Below are 25,096 nucleotides of genomic sequence, written 5' to 3' on the forward strand. Positions count from 1 at the left end.
GGAGATTGTGAGACTGACAGTAGACGGGCCATGGACACTTCCACGTCACTCCGATCTACTGTTTCAAGGTCCTATATTCCCCCCAATTTACAGTCTCTAAATTTGACGGCATGGCTATTGAAGCCAGGGTGTTAAAGGACCTTGGCATCTTGGGACCAGTGGTGTCTACCCTTGTGAATGCTAGAAAAGCTGTCACTAGGAAGAGCTATCAAAAGATCTGGAATACTTATATTGCTTGGTGTGAAGCCAAAAAATGGTATCCTCGGAAATACTTGATTGGGAGGATTTTCTCTTTTCTACAGTCAGCTGTGGAAATCAAATTGGCTTTGAGTACAATCCGAGGTCAAGTTTCGGCCCCATCAGTATTCTTCCAAAGGCCTTTAGCCTCCCATTCACTGGTCCAAATCTTTATGCAGGGGGCAACTCTCATTCTTCCCCCCCATTAGGTCACCTATGTATCCTTGGGATTTGAACTTGGTGCTTTCTGTGTTACAGAAACAACCATTTGAGCCTATCAAGGAAATTCCATTAGACTTGCTGTCATGCAAGCTAGCCTTCCTGATGGCCATCACCTCGGCAAGAAGGGTGTCCAAGTTGGTAGCCCTTTCATGTAGGGAACCATACTTGATCCTCCACCACGACAGGGTTGTGTTAGGACCTGTTCCATCCTTTTTACCAAAAGTGGTGTCACTGTCAGCCTTTCATTTAAATCAGGATATTAATTTGCCTTCCTTTTTTTCTTGGCCTCATTCGGCAGAAAAGAGACGACTGCATTCTTTGGACATTGTCTGGGCAGTCAAGGTTTATTTGTCTAGATCTGCGGAGATTCGAGGATCAGAATCCTTTTTTGTTTTACCAAAAAGACCCAAGAAGGGCAGGCAGCTTCCATTGCCAATTGGATCCGTCAATTGGTCATTCAGGCCCATGGTCTGAAACATAAAGATCCTCCCTTCAGGGTGAAAGCTCATTCTACCAGGGGTGTAGGAACCTCCTGGGCTTTTCACCATCGGGGTATCTGTGGCTCAGATTTGTAGGGCTGCTACCTGGTCTTCAGTGCATATGTTCACAAAATTTTTATCAAGTGGATGTTTGAGCAGCCAAGGATTCACCTTTTGGCGACAGTGTGCTGCGGGCTGCCATATAAGGTCTGATGGTTATTGTTTGGCAGGATTTCTCCCTCCCCTCAAGGCTATTGCTATGGGACGTCCCAAAAGGTAATGAATGTTAGCCTAACTCTTTCCCATTATGTATGAAAAAGAAAATAGGATTTTTTTGTCATACTTACCTGTAAAATCCTTTTCTTTGAGTACATCATGGGACACAGAGGTCCCTCCCCTCTCTTTGAGGATTCAGTGCTTGCTACAAAACTGCTGTACTTCCTGTATGGGAGGGGCGATATAGGGGATCACTTCCTGTCTAAAGACCTTGGGTCTATCAGTGTCCATTCACCTCGAGATGAAGTATAACCCACCAGGCAATGAATATAAGCCTAACCTTGTGTCCCATGATGTACTCAAAGAAAAAGGATTTTACAGGTATGATAAAAAAAATTCTATTTTTTTGTTCCATAATTTTTTATTTTTCTCATGTAGTTGGCCGCTTTCCTACAATACAGTAGTAGTATAGTAATATATATAGTATATAGTAATAGTTTGTAAATCTGACTTATCTTTCATTATTTCACTCTTTCAGGTACTACCAGTCCGCAGAAACTTATTGCAGGAGATCACAGGAGACAATTCATCTTCAACTAGCCCACTCCTATGTCTTTCACAGAGTTCAACAGACAACTTCTTACGTCCTGTTAAAATACAGCTGCCACTGCCACCAGGTTACACAGGTCAGCTTCTTAAAGGAATAACAGTTGCATCACATTAAGACCAAACTCGCAACAGGACCCTTTCTTTTTAGTCCGCAGCAACATTCCTGTCCAAATTTTACGTTTCCTCTGCGATATGCAAACTGATTTGGAGGAGTCATTAGCTTTATATTGACACTCCCAGCAGTTCTCATAGGGTAGTGTAAACTGCCACCAGGAGAAATGCGATGTCGGAACCTGCAGTGGATTCACAGGGTTCCCGCATTTATGCAGTGTGTACCGAGCCTAAGGGAAAAAAGTATTTGATCCCCTGCTGATTTTGTACGTTTGCCCACTGAGAAACAAATGATCAGTCTATAATTTTAATGGTAGGTTTATTTTAACAGTGATAGAATAACAACAAAAATATCCAGAAAAACGCATTTCAAAAATGTTATAAATTGATTTGCATTTTAATGAGTGAAATAAGTATTTTATCCCTTATTAATCAGAAAGATTTCTGGCTCCCAGGTGTATTCTATACAGGTAATGGGCTGAGATTAAGAGCACTTTCTTAAAGGGAGTGCCCCTAATCTCAACTTGTTACCTGTATAAAAGACACCTGTCCACAGAAACAATTGATCAATCAGATTCCAATCTCTCCACCATGGCCAAGACCAAAGAGCAGTCCAAGGTTGTCAGGGACAAGATTGTAGATCTACAAAAGCCTGGAATGGGCTACAAGACCATTGCCAAGCAGATTGGTGAGAAGGTGACAACAGTTGGTGCCATTATTCACAAATGGAAGAAACACAAAATAACTGTCAATCTCTCTCGGTCTGGGACTCCATGCAAGGTCTCACCTCGTGAAGTTTCAGTGATCATGAGAACTGTGAGGAATCAGCCCAGAACTACAAGGGAGAATCTTGTCAATGATCTCAAGGCAGCAGGGACCATGGTCACCAAGAAAACAATTGGTAACACAATATGCCGTGAAGGACTGAAATCCTGCAGCTCCCAGAAGGTCCCCAAGAAAAGGCAGCTCCCACAAGGTCCTCAAGAAGGGCTCAAGAAAGCACATGTACAGGCCCATCTGAAGTTTGCTAATGAACATCTGAATGATTCAGAGGAGAACTTGGTGAAAGTGTTGTGGTCAGATGAGACCAAAATCAAGCTCTTTGGCATCAACTCAACCCACTATGTTTGAAGGAGGAGGAATGCTGCCTAAGACCCCAAGAACACCATCCCCACCATCAAAAATGGGGTGGAAACATTAAGCTTTGGGGGTGTTTGTCTGCCAAGGGGACAGGACAACTTCACTGCATCGGAGGAACGATGGAAAGGACCATGTACAGTCAAATCTTGGGTGAGAACCTGCTTCCCTCAGCCAAGGCATTGAAAATGGGTCGTGGGTGGGTATTCCAGCATGACAATGACCCAAAACACATGGCCAAGGCAACAAAGGAGTGGCTCATTTAGGTCCTGGAGTTGCCTAGACAGTCTCCAGACCTTAATTCCATAGAAATTATGTGGAGATAGCTGAAGGTTCGAGTTACCAAACGTCAGCCTCGAAACCTTAATGACTTGGAGAGGATCTGCAAAGAGAAGTGGGACAAAATCCCTCCTGAGATGTGTGCAAACCTGATGGCCAATTACAAGAAACGTCTGATCTCTGTGAATACCAACAAGGGTTTTGCCACCAAGTACTAAGTCATGTTTTGCAAGGGGTCAAATACTTATTTCACTCATTAAAATGCAAATAAATTTATAACTTTTTTTTAAATGCATTTTCTGGATATTTTTGTTGTTATTCTGTCTCTCACTGTTAAAATAAACCTACTATTAAAATTATAGTAAAAATACGTGGAAATACCACCAATCTGTGCAAATGGCAAAGAAATTGTAACTAAATATAAATAATAATAGGATCAAATCGTTGTAAATAAATGTAAATATGGAGACATTTTTTGAAAATGTATTAATTGGAACCGCACTCTTTATAAAATTATTAAAACTGCAAGTGCAAAAGTGCAAAAAATGCTAAAATTACATAGATCAGTGACAACAAACACAACAAAATACAGAATATATATATATATATATATATATATATATATATATATATATATATATATATATAATATGTGAATGTGTCATCCAAAAATGTACATTTCCGCAGACAAATGTCATGTTATTGGATTTTCCAATCGTATTTACACATGTCCGTCGGACAAAAGTGCAAAGTACAAATACGCATGCTCGGAAGCAAGGACAAGCCAGAAGCAGTCGGTCTTGTAAACTAGCATTCGTAATGGAGAATTAACATTTGTGACATGGCAAATTATGAAATCTCGAAATGCAGCGCACAATTCTCTTCTTCTTTAATGGGATAATAATGAAGCTGCTTTGCTGGTGATACTGATGCAAACAAAATTTCAAAGGCTTTTTTTCTAGTGATATCAAGAATAATATTATTATGCTTTCGTTTTTTTATTTTTTTGGGCACGTTACCACAACACTATTATCCTGTAGTTTTTAGGCTCGGGTTCACACAGTAGGCGGCGCGACTTGCAGCGCCGCGACCTGCCGCGACCTCAGCGGCGACTTGCAAAACGGCTTCTGTATAGAAGTCAATGCAAGTCGCCCGAAGTCGCTGCAAAAGTAGTACAGGAACCTTTTTCTAAGTCAGAGCGATTTGAGTCGCTCCTATTAGAACGGTTCCGTAGTACAGAACGGGGCGCGACTTGTCAGGCGGCGAAGTCGCCTGGACAAGTCGCCCCTGTGTGAACCGAGCCTTAAGGTCAAAGATACAACTATGTTGGTGTCCCTTGTCAATTTTACATTGTATTTTTTAAATGTAACTGCCTACTCCCAAACTGTCATTTGAAGTAAAACACATAGCTATGTATTATTCTCCACATTTTTTTTAATCTGCATTAAAAAAAGAAAACAAATAAAATTAGACATGCTATCTGCCAATAGAACTTAACCAAAAAGTGCTTTCTATGCATCCAAAAATATAGAAAATATAACAAATCAAATCACACGTTATCGCTTCTGATTCCGCAACATGTCTTGTTGAAAAACGGGCCGTTCAGAAACAAACTGAAAAGCGCTAAATGAAAAGTGTGAATCAACACTCACCAAACTTCTACTAACACGAAGTTAGCAGAAGGAGCCCAAAGGGTGGCTCTAAAGAGCTAGAAAACCACGTAGTATGTCACAAAGTTCATGTTTGTTGGCTGACAATTCCTTGCCCTTTGTATGCAAGACATAGACGAGCACACACCTTCAGACAAAAGTCTGAGGTTTTGTCTGCGGAAAATCCGATCGTGTGTACGAGGCTTAAGGAACACAGGGATCAGAGCTGAAAACCATCCAGCAATGAGGCTAGGCAGACCTCAGTTCTTAATACGCCACCGGGCCCCACGATGTGTGGGGCGCGCTCAGGCATGCGCATGTATGTGGTGGCATGTGTGTAAGCATATGCATGTGTATTCTTGTCCTTCCATGTCTTGTTAAACTCCTTTGCTCACGAGTATGTGCACAACCCTGATCGTGCAAAAAAATAAACGCTTGCTACACAAGGTTCCTGTCAATGTCCCTGCTCAATCTAAAAGCAACTACACAGGGGATGTTACAAGACTGGTGTCCAGAGGAATAATGGGTGCTACTAAATAAAAAAAAAAAGGGAAAAGAGTCCTTCTTATGACCTATTTAAGTGGGGATTTCTCATTGGAGAAACACTTGTATGGAAAAACATGAAGAAATTGCTGGAAGATAAGAAATTACTTTTGTACTAATGACAAAAAAGTCTTCCTTGAATTCAGTTTTAAGGAAGTCTATTCATTATGAATGGACTGCCACACCATGTTACCATGCATTGGCATTACTGTGAGGTGCCATGGAATGCCATTCGCAATGATTGGCACTACACTGCACTAAGATCCATTTTATGGCGCGTTACCACAGCGTACGTGTGTATGGGTTGTCACTTTAAATAGATTTCATCCCACTTTTTGCTGAGCTCCAAGGCAGGAAGTGAAGGAAAGTTGACCCAATGGGACCTAGACAGCAAAAAAAATAAAAAATTACAGGGGTATACCAGGGCTCAAAATTTCTGATCCTGAGCTACTAGCCAGGGTTACTCGCCACCAGTTGCCCCACCCAACTCCTACCCTGCCCTGCCCTGCCCGTAAACATGCCCTCATAAATTATTTTATGAAATTACACTTTTATGCAGAATTAAGTTTCAAAAATAAATATTAACAACAACTTTATTAGTGCCCATCAGTGCAGCCTCCCCTGTGCCCATCAATGCAGCCTCCCCTGTGCCCATCAATGCAGCCTCCCCTGTGCCCATCAATGCAATGTGAACAGTGCCCATCAATGCAGCCTCACCTATGACCATCAATGCAGCCTCACCTGTGCCCATCAATGTAGCCTCACCTGTGCCCGTCAATGTAGCCTCACCTGTGCCCGTCAATGCAGCCTGACCAGTACCCATTGCCCATCAATGCAACCTCACCTGTGCCCATCAATGCAGCATGAACAGTGCCCATCAATGCAGCCTCACCTGTGCCCATCAATGCAGCATGACCTGAAGCCACCAATGTAACTCACCTGTGCCCACCAATGCAACTCGCCTGTGCACATCCCTGCAGCGTGACCTGTGCAGAGGAAGAGAGAGGGGAGGAAGAGGAGAGCCGGCTGGATCACAGAGTGGGGATTTCCCACTGTAACAGCTTTCATTTGAATTGCAGTCCAATCCCCCGTCACACACAGCCCGGCCTCCTGGCCCGCCTCCTTTGATAGACGTTACATGTCCCGGCATTGGACGGTTGTCCTATCAATCAAAGTAGCCGAGCCAGGAGGTGGGACTGTGTGTGATGGCGAGGAGACTGCAATTCAAATGAAACCTGTTACAACAGGGAATACCCGCTCTGTGATCAGGCCGGCTCTCCTCTTCCTCCCTTCTCTCTTCCCCTGGAAGAACGGCTCCCATTCAACCCCGCCCGCTGCCGGTGCTCGCCCCCACCAGCCCACACTCGCTAATTATTTTCCACTCGGCAAATGCGAGCAGGTGAGTTTAAATTTTGGGTTATACCAAATTGCTTACTGTATCCAAAACTAAAAAAAATAAAAAATACAATAACTATTGCACATTTACATTAAATGTTTAGGTGCGATTTTATTTGCATACAACTGCTATATAAAGAAACAAATCAGGTATGGCTTGAGAAAAAGCTCTGGGTGAATTATGGTAAAGCTCAGGCGCTCTTGGGTGATTTTGGAACTTTGCTCTTTGTAATACTATTGATTCTGTTCGCAGGTAATACTTTGGATCGATCCCACTTATTCCTCTTGCATGGTGATCCACAGGCACAGACCTGGACAGATATTACCAGTCAGGTTGTGTTACAAATTACTCATATTTACGCCCACTTCCAGGTGGATCACTTCTCTTGGTGAGTATATTGCATGAAAGTTGCCTAAAGTAATTGTAGCTGTATTAGTGCGCTTGCGCTTTTTTTTTTATTATTATTATTTTTTTATTTTTTATTGAGTTTTTATTAAAGAAAAAGAGTACACAGACAAAAATACAGAGAACAAAATAATCAAAGGCCTGCTCAGTATATTGTATTAGAGTGGGTATAACAGTGGAGTTGATTTACTAAAACTGGAGAGTGCAATATCTGGTGCAGTTCTGCATAGAAACCAATCAGCTTCCAGGTTTTATTGTCAAAGCTTAGTTGAACAAACTGAAGTTAGAAGCTGATTGGCTCTGTCCAGTTTTTGTAAATCAAGCCCAGTGTGTCTGTTTTTTGCCAGTAACTTTATACCTTAATGCCCCATACACATTTTCAGATTTTCTGCAGATTTTTATCTTCAGATTTACCAAAACCATGTAGTGCAAGGGCCTGCCTGATTGCATACAAATTTAACCACTTGCTTACTGGGCACTTAAACCCCCCTCAGTCCCAGACCAATTTTCAGCTTTCAGCGCTGATGCACTTTGAGTGACAATTGCGCGGGCATACAACACTGTACCCAAATGAAATTTTTATAATTTTTTTCCCACAAATAGAGCTTTCTTTTGGTGGTATTTAGTTACAGCTCGGAGTTTTATTTTTTGCTAAACAAACAAAAAAAGATGGAAAAAAAAAAAAAAAAAAAATCATGTTTTAATAGTTTGTTATAAAATTTTGCAAACGGGTCATTTTTCTCCTTCATTGAAGTGCGCTGATTAGGCGGCACTGATAGGCTGCATTGGTGGGCACTGATGGGCTGCATTGGTGGGCACTGATGGGCTGCATTGGTGGGCACTGATGGGCTGCACTGGTGGGCACTGATAGGCATAGTTAAGGCGGCACTAATAGGCACAGATAAGGCGGCACCGATGGGCACAGATAAGGCGGCACTGATGGGCAAAGATGGGCACAGATAAGATGGCACGGATGGGTGGCACGGATAAGTGGCACGGATGGGTGGCACGGATGGGCACTGATAGGTACCACAGATAGATGGGACTGATGGGCACTGATAGGTGGCACTGATAGGTGGCTCTGATAGGTGGCACTGCTGGGCACTGATGGGCGGCACTGCTGGGCACTGATGGGCGGCACTGCTGGGCACTGATGGGCGGCACTGGGGTGCAGCACCTTTGAGGCAGATTGGGTGGCACTGTGGGTGGCACTGTGGGGTGGCACTGTGGGTGGCACTGTGGGTGGCACTGTGGGTGGCACTGTGGGCACTATGGGCACTGACAGGGGGCACTGACGGGGGGCACTTACTTTTTCTTTTATTTTACTTCAGGATGGCACTGCGGGAGGCAGGTGGGCACAGGCAGGTGGCAGGTGGTCCCTTGTATTGATGGCCGTGATCGGGACTGATGTCCCGATCACGGCCGCCGGTGATCGGCTTTTTTTTTCTCTCCTCGCGCTGTCAGCGCGAGGAGGAATAATAGCCGATTACCGGCTCCGTTCTATCACATGATCAGCTGTCATTGGCTGACAGCTGATCACGTGATAAGGGGTCGGGATCGACCCCTTACACGGATCGGTGATCAGGCGAGTCTCACGGACTCGCCGATCACAGAGCGCGCCGCGCGCGCCCCTCAGGGGGCGCGCAGGCCGCTCGTAACCAGGACGACGTCAATAGACGTAGTCCTGGAAATGTAGGTCCGCGCTAATGCCGTCATTTGGCAATAGCGCGGATCTGAAGTGGTTAAACTCCTAAGGTTTGACCTCATATTATATGGTTTTGGTAAATCTGAAGGAATAAAATCAGCAGAAAATCTGATTGTGTGTATGGGGCTTAAGACAGGACCAAAGAAAATAACAATGGAACAAGACTTGGCGGGGTCATGTTTAGCCTGAATCATAGGGATCATATTTGATTGTAATAATAGATAAAGCTAGGTGCATTTATAAATGTGGTGATCTCGCTCTTCAGAAACCAAATGCATAAAGCTACAACTGAAAGCATATATATTAAACACTTATGGACCACCCGCCCTAGTTTTAAGGCGGCTCTTTGAAGGAGGATATCGTTGTTATGGCAGCAGCTAGCTGCCATAACCCCAGTATCCCCTTCTTCAGCAGGCGGTCTGCTACAAGATAAAAGTGGTCCCTGCAGCGGATTCGCTGTAAGATGACTTTTATCAGTGGCGGGAGAGGCCCCCCCCCTCCGACGCTCTCCGTTGCCCTCCGCCGCTTACAGGAGCTGTCAGCAGCGCCGGAGGTGATCGCGTCCTCTCGATGGCTTAGTATGGAGACGAGTGAGGGGAAAATGGCCCCACCCGTCTCCATACAATTGCTGGGCAGAAGCAACGTCAAAACGTCACTTCCACCCATAGCTCTCAAAAGGCCAATTTTTTTTAATGATTTTTTTAAATTACAATTTTTTCAATTTATTTTTTTATTGCATTTTAGTCTACATATGAGATCTGAGGATTTTTTTACCTCAGAGCTCATATTTAAGAGGACCTGCCATGTTTTTTTCTAGCCCTAGAGCAATAATTCTAGCCCTAGATCTCCTCTGTAACACAAAACATGCAACGTTTAGAATTTATTAAACGTCGCCTATGGAGATTTTTAAGAGTAAGCATTTGTCGCCATTCCACGAGTGGGCACAATTTTGAAGCGTGACATGTTGGATATCAATTTACTCGGCATAACATTATCTTTCACAATATAAAAAAAATTGGGTTAATTTTACTGCTGCCATTTTATTCTGTAGGGTGTTATAAAACAATATATATTGTTTGGAGGTTCTAAGTAATATTCTAGGCAAAAAAAAAAACTGTTTTAAAGATGTAAACACCAAAATCTCAAAACGAGGCTGGTCCTTAAGTGGTTGATCTTTGCTCCTAGTGAAAAAAATTACAAATTAAAAGTTAAAAAAATTCCAATTATTACATTTTTTTATAGTTACATTGGTCCAGCTTGAACCAATGTAACTATGCATATTCCATACCTGTGGGATCTCTCTAGAAGCTGGAAAGCACTGTTGTAGACACTTAGCAGCATAGGGAAGGGTTAGGACTTCCACAAGGTGCTATTGCTGCACCATAGGGGAGATGTTGTTGCATTTTCTCCTCCAGTATCAGGTGTTGCACGGGATAGGAAGAGCTTCTGGCCTTACTCTATTCTATCAAAAACCGAATATTTGTTTTGGCTGGAGTTCCACCTTAATATTCTGGTAACATATTTTTATAAATGTGTGTGTGATTTCTTTTTTTTTAATTTATTTTAAGGTACTGGCTATGGTATACCACAAAATCCTATGTAGGTGAGTTGGCCAAAACTGCGTATAAGCGCCTGCGTATGTACCAGGTAAACTTTGTTGCTCTACAGAGGAAACGAGACCCCGAACAAGTGTTGCTGCAGTGCGTCCCCAAACATAAGGTAATGCTTCTTTCATAATAATAGACCTCTGAATTCTGCTATACTTTTTACAGTATGTGCTACAATAATGGAAATATGAGGTAGCAACATGAAAAATGAAACAGTTGCATAAAAACTAGTTGCAAAAAAGTAATTTTTAGGGAAACATTACAATAATATCTCAAAATGTGCTTATTGTATATGCACTAATGGCTTCCTCGAATGTGGTTTTATGTTTCACAAATCTTTATGTATATCTTTTTTTTTTTTTTTTTTTTTTTTTTATAGAACAGTTTAAAATATCTGGTAATAATACACACACACACACACACACACACACACACACACACACATTCAGAAAACAGCACGTCACAGTTAACTGCCCGAAAATGAATCATTGGTTGATAACTAATAAGGGCCTATTTCTATTTGTGCATTGTGGTATTTGTGTTACTTACATACATGGTAATGCACCTGCACTATGTTAATTGTAGAAAGCATCCCAATTCATTGTTCAGTATGATGCATCTCAGCACACATCAAACATACCCATGCATGCATGTGGTGCACTGCAAAAAATAGGTTATCTTTTTATCCATTGTTGTGTGTTGGAAGTCTGGGATGTGTTAGATGTTTGAATAAGCCCTCAAAGTTGTTTGCTGTCTCTTTCAGTGGAACATGTAGCAGATTTACAGTATTTGTACACATTCGTAAATTGTGCTGTGAACTGAATCTCAGAAAAGCATCTGTATGTTTTAGATTTTGTGATCCTGTCAAGTGAAAATCCACAGCTAGATGAAGCTAGGTACCAGCATGTGAGATTCTTTGCATGTCTTTTCTGGTTGGACTTGTGGTGCCTTTGTCTTAACTAACGCAGTGGGGTTGATTTACAGCACTAAAATGAACATTTTCACCTGGCTTACTGAATGTGGTGAAGCTATATAAAAAAAAGGGACCATGTTAAAAATACCCAATCATGTACAAGGAAAAAAAAAACATTTCTTTAGACATAATTGATCAATTCAGGAAAGCTACACCTCATTCACTAAGATAAAATTACGCTTTTACTTTTGTAAAGTAAACAGTTTCTACACCTTTAGTAAATACTGTAAATGCCAATGACCAGATATATTAGATATTAGAAAGCAAAATGGAAGAAAACAAATCTGGCTGAATCCACACTTTGTCATATATAGATATTAGTTGTGTTACTATAACCTAGATTGGGGTATGGTACATGATGATGCTTGATCAGAATCTTTTGTGAATGGTTTGGTCATTTTATGTTTTTATAAATATGCCAGCAAACTACTATCTGCATGTGTATGGATTTCTTTCAACCTTATTTACACGAATTAGAGGCAAAAGGTATTTTTGTAACCCCTAGTGCCTGTTAAAGGAGAACTCTACTACTAAATCCAAAAGTATATTCACAGACCTAATGCTATAATTCATAAGAGAACTGTTATGCCAAGTGCACACGACCGGACTTTTCGAGGGACAAGGTCCGACAGACTTTCAACGGAGTTCTGACGGAGTTCTGACAGAGTTCTGACGGACTTTCTGAATGAACGGACTTGGCCACACACAATCACACCAAAGTCCGACGGATTTGAACGTGATGACGTATGACTGGACTAGAATAAGGTAGTTCATAGCCAGTAGCCAATAGCTGCCCTCGCGTTGGTTTTTGTCCGTCGGACTAGCATACACACGAGCGGATTTCTCGGTAGGAACTGGGTCCGGTGGAGTTCTGGCGGAAAAATTTGAAACACGTTCCATTTCTAAAGTCTGTCAGACTTTTGCAAATCAAAAGTCCGCTGCAGCCCACACACGATCGAATGGTCTGCCGGAATTGTTCCGTCGGACTTTTGATGTTGAAAAGTCCGGTCGTGTGTACGCGGCATCACAGAGCAACTGCATTGAAAAAAATGTTTGCTTACTCCATGTGTATTCAAGGACCTGCTGAATTTCCATTACCCCCATTGTACACCAGTTGTCATTTTAAACCAGACTCTGATGGTGCCTTTTTAATGGATATTTTTTTACTGAAATGGGAAAGAAGCAGGACAAAAAATATTTTAACAATTCACATCTGCCCTCAGAGCTACATATCCCAAGGGCCCATTCCTACACACAGTGTGGGCAGAATCTTGAGAGTCAATGTGTCATAATTGTATTGCTGGGGAAAAAATGAATATGCAAGATAAGTGGGGGATAGAGAAAGCTCTGGAGCCCATCGGGTTTGGCTGTCAAAACTGGTTGTAATGCTATCCACTGGAAGTGAAGAACCCAGTATTTCTAGGTATGCAGGAGGATGTGAATGGCCCATCAACTGGTCATAATGAATTCTAGTTAGAACAACTCAGCGATTCACTTCACTTTGGAGGCTGATATGAGTGGGGATGAGAGTAAATGAAAGTTGAGTGTTAGTAAGGAGGCTCAGAATTATTTTAGCCCCTTTATTATTTGGACTCTAGGATGATGCCACATTAAAAGATTTATAGAGGTCATACTTTAATCGGTACTCGACTCAAAATGGGAAGTTCTGCTTTAAAGACTCCATCCCCCCTCTCTTCCCCAAATGGTAGTTCTCTTCCCTGAATGGAAGTTCTCCTTTCCCCCTCCCTCTCCGCATTTATCTGGGACATGTCACAGGTCCCAGAAGACTGGGGGACCATTTACAATGCACAGCACGGCTCGTGCATGCACAGTGGACACCCGGCAGTGAAGCCGCAAACTGTCACAATCGAGTGCACACAGGTAAGATGCTGGTACCAGGGACAGAAGACAGAGGGAAGGGACGGCTTAGTTGAGCACACCTCAGGATCCTGGGACAGGTGAGCATCTGTATTTTAAAATTGCATGAAGGCATATGTGTGCAAATGCATACAAAAAAAACATCTGAAAAAGTAGATGCTCACACAGGAGTATCGTGTTCAAGAGGCCTTACAGGTGTATCTCCTACCTGTAAATACAAGAAGGTATATGCATCTGTATAAGGACATTCTTTCAAATAAACTTCATAGTTCAACCTTATTTTCTTCAAGTATTTATAATGTTTTCCATCTCTCCTTAGGTGGACTTCACAGTGAAGAAGCTGCGGGATAGATATAAAGGCCCTGAGCCCTCTGACCTAGTAGAACTTGTAGAAGGGGAACAGTTCTTTGCTGCATTTGAACAGGGTCTAAAGCTGCATTCAGGTACAATGTGCTTCAGCTATGGATTCTAGCACTTACAGTCAGGTCCATAAATATTGGGACATCGACACAATTCTACTTTTTTTTTGGCTCTATACACCTCTACTGACCTAAATGCAATGGTTTTAATATGTTTGTATACACGGCAACATAAACATGCACTGTGTATAGATCCGTAAATATAAAAACAGAACCAGTCAGTATACGTGCAAATACATGCATATGCCACAGTCCCTTCATTAACTTCCCTGGCGGTATGATTATTTCAGATTTTAGGTGCTGAAAGCAGTACCATTGTTTTGCATGGAAATTTGGCGTTTTATATTGTAGGCCTGTAATTCTTAAGCCGCGTACACACGTGGCGGACTGTCTGGCCAACTTAGTCCGTCAGACAATCCGACGGACAGTCCGTCATACTTTCGAATGAACGGACTTGCCCACACACGGCACTTTTTGAGCGGACTAATACGGCGGACTAAGTCCGCCATACTATCCGCCCTACTTTTGAAATGAACGGACTCGCCCACACACGCGGAGGAAAGTCCGCTCATTTCGAGAGCGTCTCCAGGTAGGCGGGGCCCGCGAAGGAGACGTCGCTGACCCCGCCGCCTGGTATGGACTTAAAGGGGAACCCCAACGCCGGCGTGGGGGTCCCCCCAAGTCCACAACAGACCCTTGTCCGAGCACGCTACCCGGCCGGCCAGGAAAGGGGGGCGAGCGAGCGACCAACCCATGTGACATAAAGCCATGTGACACCGCCCCATTGTCCCTATATAAGTGGCAGCGGAGCGCGTCCCTGGCATTCCGGCCGGAGAGAGCGTCGAGGCAACATCTCCAGGAGAAGAAGAAGAACGGAAGGCGGCGGCGACGGCGGCGACAGAAGACCGGGCCACCGCCTGTAAAAGAGCTATAAGAAGGCGCGGTGGCCCGGCAGAAGAACCGAAGAGGGGGACAAGACCCCCGAAGTCGGGAGAAGAGGCCGGCGGCGAGGAAGAAAGCCGGACTCCTCCGCTAGCAAAAGAGCTACAAGAAGATAGCGGAGGAGTCCGGCGAGAAGACCCCCGAAGACGGAAGACCCCCGGAGCTGTGCAATAAAGTATTTTATCTCGTGTGTTGTGTTTTTTTTGGTACTTTTATTTTACAGGTGAATGGGTAGGGGTACATTGTACCCCATAATCATTCACATAGGGTGGGGGGCCGGTATCCGGGGGCCCCCTTATTAAAGGGGGCTCCCGGATTCCGATAAGCCCCCCGCCCGCAGACCCCGACAACCAACGGCCAGGGTTGTCAGGAAGAGGCCCTTGTCCTCATCAACATGGGGACAAGGTGCTTTGGGGTGGGGGGGCCGCGCGGCCCCCCCTTCCACAAGGCACCCCCCATGTTGAGGGCACGCGGCCTGGTACGGCTCAGGAGGGGGGGCGCTCGCTCGCCCCCCTTTCCTGGCCGGCCGGGTAGCGTGCTCGGACAAGGGTCTGTTGTGGACTTCGGGGGGACCCCCACGCCGATTATTTTCGGCGTTGGGGTTCCCCTTTAAGTCCATACCAGGCGGCGGGGCCAGCGACGTCTCCGTCGCGGGCCCCGCCTACCTGGATACCCGCTCGAAATGAGCGGACTTTTCTCTGGGCGGGAAAAGTCCGCTCATTTCAAAAGTACGGCGGACTGGCACACACACGGGCGGATTGTCCGCTGAAATGCGAGTCCAGCGGACAGTATTTCCAACATTCCGAAATACTTAGTCCGCCAGACTGCACGCTGAAAAAGTCCGCTGAAGCCCACACACAAGCGGACTGTCCGCTGAAATGTGTTTCGGCGGACTAAGTAGGCCAGACAGTCCGCCCGTGTGTACGCGGCTTTAGAAATAATTCACTTAAATCCGACCAGACAAGAGTCTAATAGACGTCCCGGGTATGATAACATTTTAAATACAAAATCATAATATATATATATATATATATATATATATATATATAATAAATAACTATAAATAATTATAACAAATAATAATAATATAATAATAATAAAAATGATTCAATAATGTAAACAAATCAAAAACACTGAAATGTGCTGAGTTGCAGAATTGTCGCTGTCATTACTTTTAGTGTTTGATGATGAATTTCCCCACTAATTACTATCGCTCAATTCTGCAAGTGATTCTAGTTTATTATCGCTGTTTTCTAGCTGGTCTAAGGGCACTTTTGATGTAAACTGACATTTTTTGGTTGCTGTGGAGAATCTCCAGTTTCCTGGCATAAAGAATAATATTTAAAACTGCATGCAGGACACTGGACAAACCACTAGGGACAAAGGGGATGTGTAATTATTTGATACAGTACTGTAATCTGTAAGTTTACAGTATACTGTATCTATACTGTGTTTTTTACTTTTTGAATTAGCGCTGAACTCCGTCCCCATGCGTCGCAACGCTTGCAGGGAACGGAGCTCGGCACTGTGACAGACCGAGCGAGACACGGTGGCTCGCTGATCACAGCGGGGAGACATCACCTGGATCCAGGGGACAAGGTAAGTAAACCCCTATATGGATCCTGCGATGGGATCCCGATTCTGACTCGGGAATACCGCTTATGGTACTGAAATCTCACCCCAAGCCAGACTCAGGAATACCGCCAGGGAGGTTAACATAAAGCTAGAAGAATTTTTATGCTTGTGTGTACACACTCGCAAATAGGCAAATAAGTATACAGCCCATCCTTGTGTTTTATTTTTTCTACCAGGAATATCTGATGCTTATACATCAGTACAGTGTGCACACAGCCTTACATACAAAACAGGAGCAAGTAATAGAAGTTCATTGTTAGGGTTTGAATACATCAGTTACTCAGCTCCCCCTCGCAAACCTGCTTTCAGACATATGACCATGAAAGCTGCACTCCACATATAAAGTGACTTATGCATGGTCATCTGCTCCATATGACAGTGTCAGTCAATTTGTCCACACTGAATTAAAACTTCATCTGAAGAGGTACGATATTCCTAAGATGTATGTAACAATGGAATTCTTTACTCCCTTTTGGTCTCTTAAGTTAAAGATAGACAAATCAAAATGGGACCAATTCATTAGGAACTGTAGTCAATCTATCAATCCTCTATAGCTGCTGGCAGTGATCATTGTATTCCATGTGCCATGAGTGATCATATGTGGGAAACCCAGCAGGGGTTCCAGGCGAATAAGCTGCAGGAGTCAGCCTCGCTAAAAGCAATGGGAGGCTGATAACACTTTGATGACTCAAAAAAAAAAAAGGAAGGGAGAGCGACTTACTGTAAAAGCCAACTAATGGTAATGCTAGTGGTAGTAAAGTCAAAAGTACAAAAATCACTGACAGGCAGGGTTTTTATAACAGCCTAATAGATAAGGTCTGTCAAAAATGACCCCCCCACTTTCCCCTTATAGTGATCTGAGCCATGCATTCAGAGCTCAGGCCACGTTTATGACTGCACTTTGTGCCACAATGGTTTGACTACTGTGTGTATATACGGGAGTGACATCACTGCGGCCCAGCCATTCAAGCGGCTAAAAATTTGAAAAACCCTGAAGGAAGACGGGGCGAAGATGGAAGCTTCAGGGACCAGAAGGAGTGGTGACAGCTCAGCACTGGAGGGCCCCATTTACAGGTAAGTACATGATTTGAAGTGATTGTAAACAATCACCTTGTAAAACAACCCATTCAGTTTGACATAGGCAAAACATTTGTAAATAGATATATAAAAATTGTTTTTATAAATAAATTTTTTCCCCCCTTTTTATAAGTGATCACGTTACCTCTGTTCTCAGCTGCATAAGTGCAGGGGGAGGAGAAACGGCAGCATACTGATCTTTCCAGTGATAGGTTGTGCAGAGGGGCTGTGTCAGGACAAGTCTGATCTTTGGAAGAGAGCAGGCTGAGTTCCCATAGAGAACTGACCATGCTGTGCTCTCCTGCTTAGTGTGGTCCATTTTTAATAGTAAAGCAGAGGGACTGGCAGGAACACCAGGGATTTCACACAAAGGAAGCATTACAAAGAGAACAGGATACTTTTTCATACAAGTACATGGTACAGCAGGCATATAACAGAAAATTGTTATCAAATACTTACCATAATTTTCCTTTCCTGGCCCATGCTAACGTCAGCACGCAATGGGTTACCACCTCCTCTGGAGCCCCACAGGTCCACCTGTTCCTAGCTAAATGAAAGACAGCCTCTGTGTTATGGAGTCTGCATTGTTAAATTTCACATTCTTTATTTTGATTCAGAGCGTCCAGATTGTGTGGATGGAAAAATATCTTTTGTGTTCTATGCAAAAATGAAAAACATGAAGGAGGTATATGTGACTTCTTCTACTGACAGAAAGCAAGAGGATGTTAAAGGGCAGGTGAGTGACTTCCAGGACAAAAAATGTACAGTATTTTTCTTTACAATGTACATTACACAATATCAAAAGTAATTTTCTGATATCTACAAAACTGAATCCCAACTCTTTTCTGCTTTGTGAAAAAGGCATAATGTGTCTTATGTGCTATTCATACACTTGTTTTTGGAATGCTGCCTAATGTTACAGTATACATGTCATGAAAGTACTGTGAATCACTTAGGTCTTGGTCCTGTTTCCTTAGGTGTCATTTTACCGTGGATCAGTTCCAGAAGCTGTACCAGAGGAAGCCCATAAGCACAGAAAAGGCACAAAATCTGACTGGATGGCCACATTGCCTATCAGATTACCAGTAGGTGGAAGTTTTGTTTAACCCTTTCACTGCCAGGGCCTTTGTAGTATTTATTGCACACGTTTAAAAAATAATTTTAGGCCTGAAGATCACTTAAAACCCCCAAAACCATAGGCACGTGCATCAGGTCTGCCAGGTGTGCCTGGGCACACCCTATTCACCTCCCATTGCGAACCTGCCCATGCTCCAGGGGGCCTGGGTAGCAAGGAAATCAGATGTGGGTAGGAGAGGGGTGATTGGTGCGGAGTCACCTTTAAGAACCAATCCTGTTGTGTGTATCTACAGCCACAGGTCCTAATTTGACAGGTGCGCAGTTGTGGGTGAGGGGCCCCAAATGCACACTATCTGTATTTTGGGCCATACTCTTGCATCAGTGTTGCCAACCTATCAGATTAAAATTTACTGCCACAACACCCAACGTTTACTGGCACAGCAAAGTTTTTACTAGTGTAGCACTGACCCCCGAAGGAGCTGCTGATTTAATTGGGCTTACCATTACCTTCTTGAACTCGTGTGTGTCTAGGGGTTTCCCGAGGTAGATGGCCCAAGAACTGCAGAGACTGATGCCAGATCTGCTTAAGGGATTTTTATTTGCAAAAAGAATTAACAAACACAGTCTCTCAAAGTAGAGTTAGAGGGTTTAGGTAAGAAAGTCCAGGTACTCTTGGGACTAATCAAATAGAAAAAAATGAGTCTCACATTAGGAAATCCAGAGAATAGCCATTCACAGCTGGATCCTCACCATTATCGGATAGTCCTTCTCTCACCAGGCCTAGCAGCCAACAGGGTGCTTAAATCAAACAAAGTCTCTGCCACCGACTTGTTGTAGAACGTTTGAATAAAGTCTCTGCCACAGACTTGTTGTAGAACACTTGAATAAACCAAACAGTCAGAAAGCACTTCTGGACCAGAACCCTGAAGCACGTGACGTCCGCACCTTAAGTACCCTCTCCCAGAATGCACAGCAAGAGTGACACTCCCACTGGGCTGGTTCCGAGAGAGAACTGGCACTTAATGCACCCAACTGGACTGCGTTCTAGCACCTGGCAGGGATGACAGAGCCACCTATGGTCAAGCAGAACACAATGCAATCCAGCCAGACTGGTACTGAGGCCAACATTTTGAGTAATTAAGCCCAAAACCAAACTGCGGTTCCAGGAATATTAAATGAAAAAAACACATAGTGCGTGCTCTTCAGGAGCCTGCGCTACACTAGCATCTCCAAAAGTTACAAAATTACAGTATTTAAACATTGCAGAGCTCTGTCCTGTCAGTGGGGATGTCCTGGAGTTTGATTTCCTGCAAAGCAGGGAATACAATCCATCACATAGTGAAAGTAGCACACTGTTTACACAAAATCAGTGGTTAGGCACACATTCAACCCTGTGATTGCCCTAGAGGTTTAACCCCCTTCCCAGCCAGTGTCATTAGTACAATGACAGTGCATATTTTTAGCACTTGTCACTGTATTACTGTCACTGGTTCCCACAAACTGTTAGATTGTCCACTACAAGTTGCTGATCGCAGCCATTACTGTAAAAAAAACAAACAAATACAAATTCCAGTCTGTATACCATAGATTGGTTTGCTCAAAAGCTATTGCATCTATAATCAATATACGCTTATTGAACTTTTTTTTTTTACCCAAAAATATGTAGCAGAATACATATTGGCCTCAATTTATAAAGCAATTTAAATAGTTTTTAAATTTTTTAATTCAATATGTTTTATAGTATAGAAAGTAAAAAATATAATTTTTTTTGTTTATAGCACAAAAAATAAAAACCCAGTGGTGATCAAATACCACCAAAAGAAAGCCCTATTTGTGGGGGAAAAAAATTGTATAATTTTATTTATGTACAGTGTTGCATGACCGTACAATTGTCAGTTAAAATAACGCAGTGACCTGGTCATGAAAGGGGGTAAATCTTCTGGAGGTCAAGGGGCTAAGGTAGATATTATGGCAAAAAACATATTTCTTATTTTATTTTCGAGTTAGTAACTAAGTAACTTAGGGACAAGACTCCTCAGGAGGACAAGAATTTAGAATGGACAGGCACACACACATGAAATTGACTCTCACAGAGACACTGACAGAGGTATGCAGCATCACAAATGATGATGATGACATCTCACCGATATGACACGTCCCCTCCCGAGTCACAATGCCAGGTGGTACCTCCAGTCCACCACAGTCAAAACAGCACTAACAGTCCTGCTCCCACTTGCCTTGCTCCCGTCCTACAGACCTGCACATGAGGCTCTGGCCGTTCGGCTCACTTGCACCATAACATCACATGACACGCTCAGCCACCGCCTCCACCAAACCCACCCCCAACTGGTGCCCATTTTTGTCTGGCTGCCAGTAAAAATACCAACAGTTGGCAACACCTGACCTGCATCCACACGCCTGCAAATGAGGATCTGCAGCTGTATTCATACAGCTGCTGTGTCCCCATAGTATAACACAGGCTGCCTGCCCACAGCTCCAACCACATAAAAACACAGATTCACAGTGTACAGGCCACAACACCCATGTGAATGTGCCCCCTCATTCACACAGAGCTTTATTTATTACTCTATACAGTTTTATCTTTTAGATGTTACAGAAGTTTTGTGTGTCAGTTTGTGTATGTACAATGTAATGCAATAGGCTGCTCACACCTATGCCCAAAACATTATATATTTTCTGAAAGCAGAGACCCTAAAAAATTAAATGGTGTTAGTTTCAGATTTTTATGTATATAAATATTGGATGCTTCCAGGTTCTTAGTAGGAAGGAGGGATCAGCGAACAGATGTTTATTGATTTCCTTCCCATCTACCCTGCATGCAGATCCCGGGTCCACTGATGGGAGAACAGAGCCTGGGAAGCATGTCGAGAGCACACGTGGTGACAGACTAACAGTGCTGCCAGGGTGTGTGAAAGCAATCTGGCGGTTAATGGACTGCTTCCATCTAACAGCTGACAAATTTCAGGCTTTTGTTTCTTGTGCTGGGCGAATGGAGGAGAGCAGTTTTAGAGGAGAAGAGCTCTTCTGGTGCACAAATGCTTGCAAAAGGCATGTTTACAGGTGCTCTTATTGAAGTCTCAAGCGAAAAACTCACCCAAGCTTAACCGCTATATAGTATAGTTGGTGTGTAGAGTAGTTGGTGCTCTAGCTAATTAAGCTCACAAAAGATCCATAGAAAGTAAAGGCTGGCAATTTGACAGCTTCTCCATAGAAATCTATGGGGCCGAAAACACTTTATTATCCAAAAATAGCTCATGTACTTCCTTAAAGTGATTGTAATGTCTCATATTTTTTTAAATAACAAACATGTTATACTTACCTGCTCTATGCAGTTGGCTTTGCACAGAGCAGCCTGGATCCTCCTCTTCTCGGATCCCTCTTCAGTGCTCCAGGCCCCTCCTTCCTGTTGAGTGCCCGCACAGCAAGCAGCTTGCTGTGGGGGGCACCCGAGCCGAGTCACAGCTCCTTGTGTCCATTCAGACATGGAGCTGTGACCCAGCCCTCCCCTTCCGACTGTAGTGGGAGCCAATCACACCATGCTGCTTTCTCAGTCAATGAGGAGGGGAGTCCCAGGCAGCTTAGACACTCCTGCATTATCGCTGGAAAAAGACAGACTCAGGTAAGTATTAGGGGGCTGCTGCACACAGTTTTTTTTATCCTAATGCATGGAATGCAGTAATATTAAAAAACCTTCATACAATCCCTTTAAGTGTGGGGAATGGAGCATATAATAACGGAGGGTTGAAATGTAAACAAGCAATGTCACAAACCGTGGGATTCTTCATGTTGGGCGTAGTATGGTGTACAAAAGGCTCAGGTGTGAATGGGGACTAAAGGACCTAAAAGACTGGTCACCATTACTGCAGGGGGCCTCTCATGCAGGTCTTACTCCACTACTGGCTTACCATGTCTTGTTCTGCACTCTGTCCCTCTATCGAGGTGGCCATCTTAGTAGGGCAGGATTTTGCTTCCTTGTGTCAGAGCCTCCTGAATGCAGAACAAAGAGCTGCACAGTAACAACTTTACCTGATCTCATTCCAAATATCTTTACACTACCAGTCAGATGCAGAAATGCCTTGGATCTCAAACCACCGATATAAAGATGTGAGGCCGTAGCTTTAGGAGTACCTAGGCACCCTCATGTACCTGGAAGTGCATTGTTCTTTTTTTGGATGAATTCAAGACAAAGCACATTTTTAGGGTGTTGCTTAGGCACCATTAACATTCCTAAATGTTCCCCATAATATAGAAAAGCTTCATTTTTGAGTTCAGGTCCACTTAAAAAAAAAAAAAAAAAACTTATTAACAAAGTATAAACTAACAATTTTTGTTCTGTTTTTTCTCTTTTATTTACAGAAAATGAAAAGTCTTAACCAGGAGAATGAAAGGCAAGGAATTAGCTACTCACTCCGTCCCTTGAATTTAGGCAATGCAGAGGTTGGTTACCTCACAGAAACCAACTTGCTCAGTATTGCCACACAGATTGGATCTGACTGGATGAACATTGGCATTAACCTTGGTCTGCCGCATACAGAATTACAACGAATTAAGCATAACAACAGGTGAGTTCAGGAGCTCTTCACCTCAGTCTAATGTACCAGAGACATGTAGCTCATCTTTATTGTGTAAGTTCTATGAACAGATTTTCTGTATTTTTATTTGCAATTGTCATTAATCCTGATTCCCAGGTACAAAATAATGTTTAGTATGAATGTTTCTGACAGTCAATCTGGCTGGTTGGGAAAAAACCACTAATTATCATCAGACTAGGACAATTTACTAGAAATTACCGTATATAAGATCATTTCTTGAAATGTGCATGCATAGGGAGATGGAAGGAATAAATAGTCCACTGACATTTTTCGCCTTGTTACTGCCCAAATCGATGTTCAAAAATATCGCCTTCGGTAGATTAATAATAATTTTATCCACATTATCAGGCTTAAGCTAACCATAGATGGCTTGAAATTTGGCTGATTCAGCAGGTACTGGCTGAATTTAAATAAATCTATGGCCATTCCTGCTCCACAGAAAACAATCTAATGATCAACTTATGACAAATGGTGATGTTGGGAAAACTTTTGTTGATTAGTGGCTGCAGCCCTCTGATTAGTGTAATCTGGCAGCAGAGAATTGCTCTGTCCGCCTTATTTGTATGGGTGGGGGAATCTTTTTATTTTTATTAAATTTTTTTGCTGTTCAACCCACTGGCTAAATGAAAGAAATTAAATTAAAAAAAAAAAACAACTTTAAGGGCAGCATTAGTCTCATACAGTAGGTCGCAGACTGGGAATTTCCCACACTGAAAACAGCTATACTAATTACTGATCTACCGTATGTCACTGATTAAAGTAGACCTGCAGCCCCAAATCTTTTCTTTTAGTTTGAGATGGAGAAGAATTGCATCGTCTTCATGAGGAATCCTTCTCTGGTTAAGGATGCTGGGTGATCATATTTAATTTAAAACAAAGGCATCTCCACTGACTGCATGGCTGTGACTGCCAATGGAAAATGTAAAAGATGCTTTAACAAGCAACGTGATAGGGAAAAGGCATATACACTGAACTTTCTAACAGTAGTAATCTTAGGCCCTTGTGCAGAAATGAGCACTAGGGATGCATTTGGATCTCCACTGAACACTTTTTAAAAGAAGTGGGGCAAATCTGCAGCCATTGCAGTGCTTTTCCAGCGTTCAAAGTACAACCATGTATGCATCATCCAGGAGTGCACACTGGCCCTTTTTGAGAAGGATTTCCTTAAAGTATAGTTGCGGCTAAATAAAAGATCTGCAAAAGCTTATTTTCTGGGGGCATAGGATTAAAGTCATGTACAGATTTTTAAATACACCTACACTTTATTTACCATGTGGTATTCCTAAATGGGAGAAAATGGTGCATACAGGTTTCTCACGTACTGTACATATGAATTATCCACAGATAAAATTTTCTGTTTTAACATAATAAAGGCCAAGACTATCAAAAACAATTTTTTATTTTGGGTGATTGCTGATAGGCTGATTTTTCTGTCAGCTTTTTATATGTAAAAAACGATTTCCCCAACGCCAGGAATGGAGCTAGGCTATCAGTGCTCAACCACTCATGGGAAATGTAAATTATGAAATTTAAAAATGAACCATTAAATAAGCAAAGGCAATGATGCAGACCAAAAATGATACAGACTAAAATTGAAGGGGGGGGGGGGGTTGATGAGCAGCTAGCCCTTATAACTAGACAAAAGGAACTAACAACCTAGGGGTGTTGCTGTCAAAGCAGAAGTGGAACTCCATCTGTATGACAAAACAGGGGAAAGGAGGGAGACAGCGCAACCACTCCAGTGTAGTAAATTTCAAGAAGGTTTCATTACAAAGATAAGTAAAGGTCCTGCCAGCAGCTAGGGAAGAGGAAGGTCCCTCAAACGCATCCTGTGACCCTGGACTTCAGACGGACATTACCATCCATCGGTCATTGGCACTGGGAAAT

General features: G+C 42.9%; 1 protein-coding gene across 1 annotated transcript in view; it reads left to right on the plus strand.

Annotated features, from left to right (window-relative positions):
- PIDD1 (p53-induced death domain protein 1) overlaps positions 1-25,096 on the plus strand; it is a 53,525-nt gene that overhangs the window by 24,180 nt on the left and 4,249 nt on the right. Inside the window, exons 9-15 of the mRNA XM_077459923.1 lie at positions 1,693-1,840; positions 7,131-7,266; positions 10,557-10,707; positions 13,766-13,889; positions 18,137-18,255; positions 18,497-18,604; positions 22,974-23,179. Of these exons, the coding sequence (XP_077316049.1) occupies positions 1,693-1,840; positions 7,131-7,266; positions 10,557-10,707; positions 13,766-13,889; positions 18,137-18,255; positions 18,497-18,604; positions 22,974-23,179 (992 nt within the window). The remainder of the gene's footprint in view (positions 1-1,692; positions 1,841-7,130; positions 7,267-10,556; positions 10,708-13,765; positions 13,890-18,136; positions 18,256-18,496; positions 18,605-22,973; positions 23,180-25,096) is intronic.

Source organism: Lithobates pipiens, unplaced genomic scaffold (assembly GCF_037356315.1).
Source record: "Lithobates pipiens isolate NorthernLeopardFrog02 unplaced genomic scaffold, aLitPip1_a1.2 Scaffold_10, whole genome shotgun sequence".
NCBI lineage: Eukaryota > Metazoa > Chordata > Amphibia > Anura > Ranidae > Lithobates > Lithobates pipiens.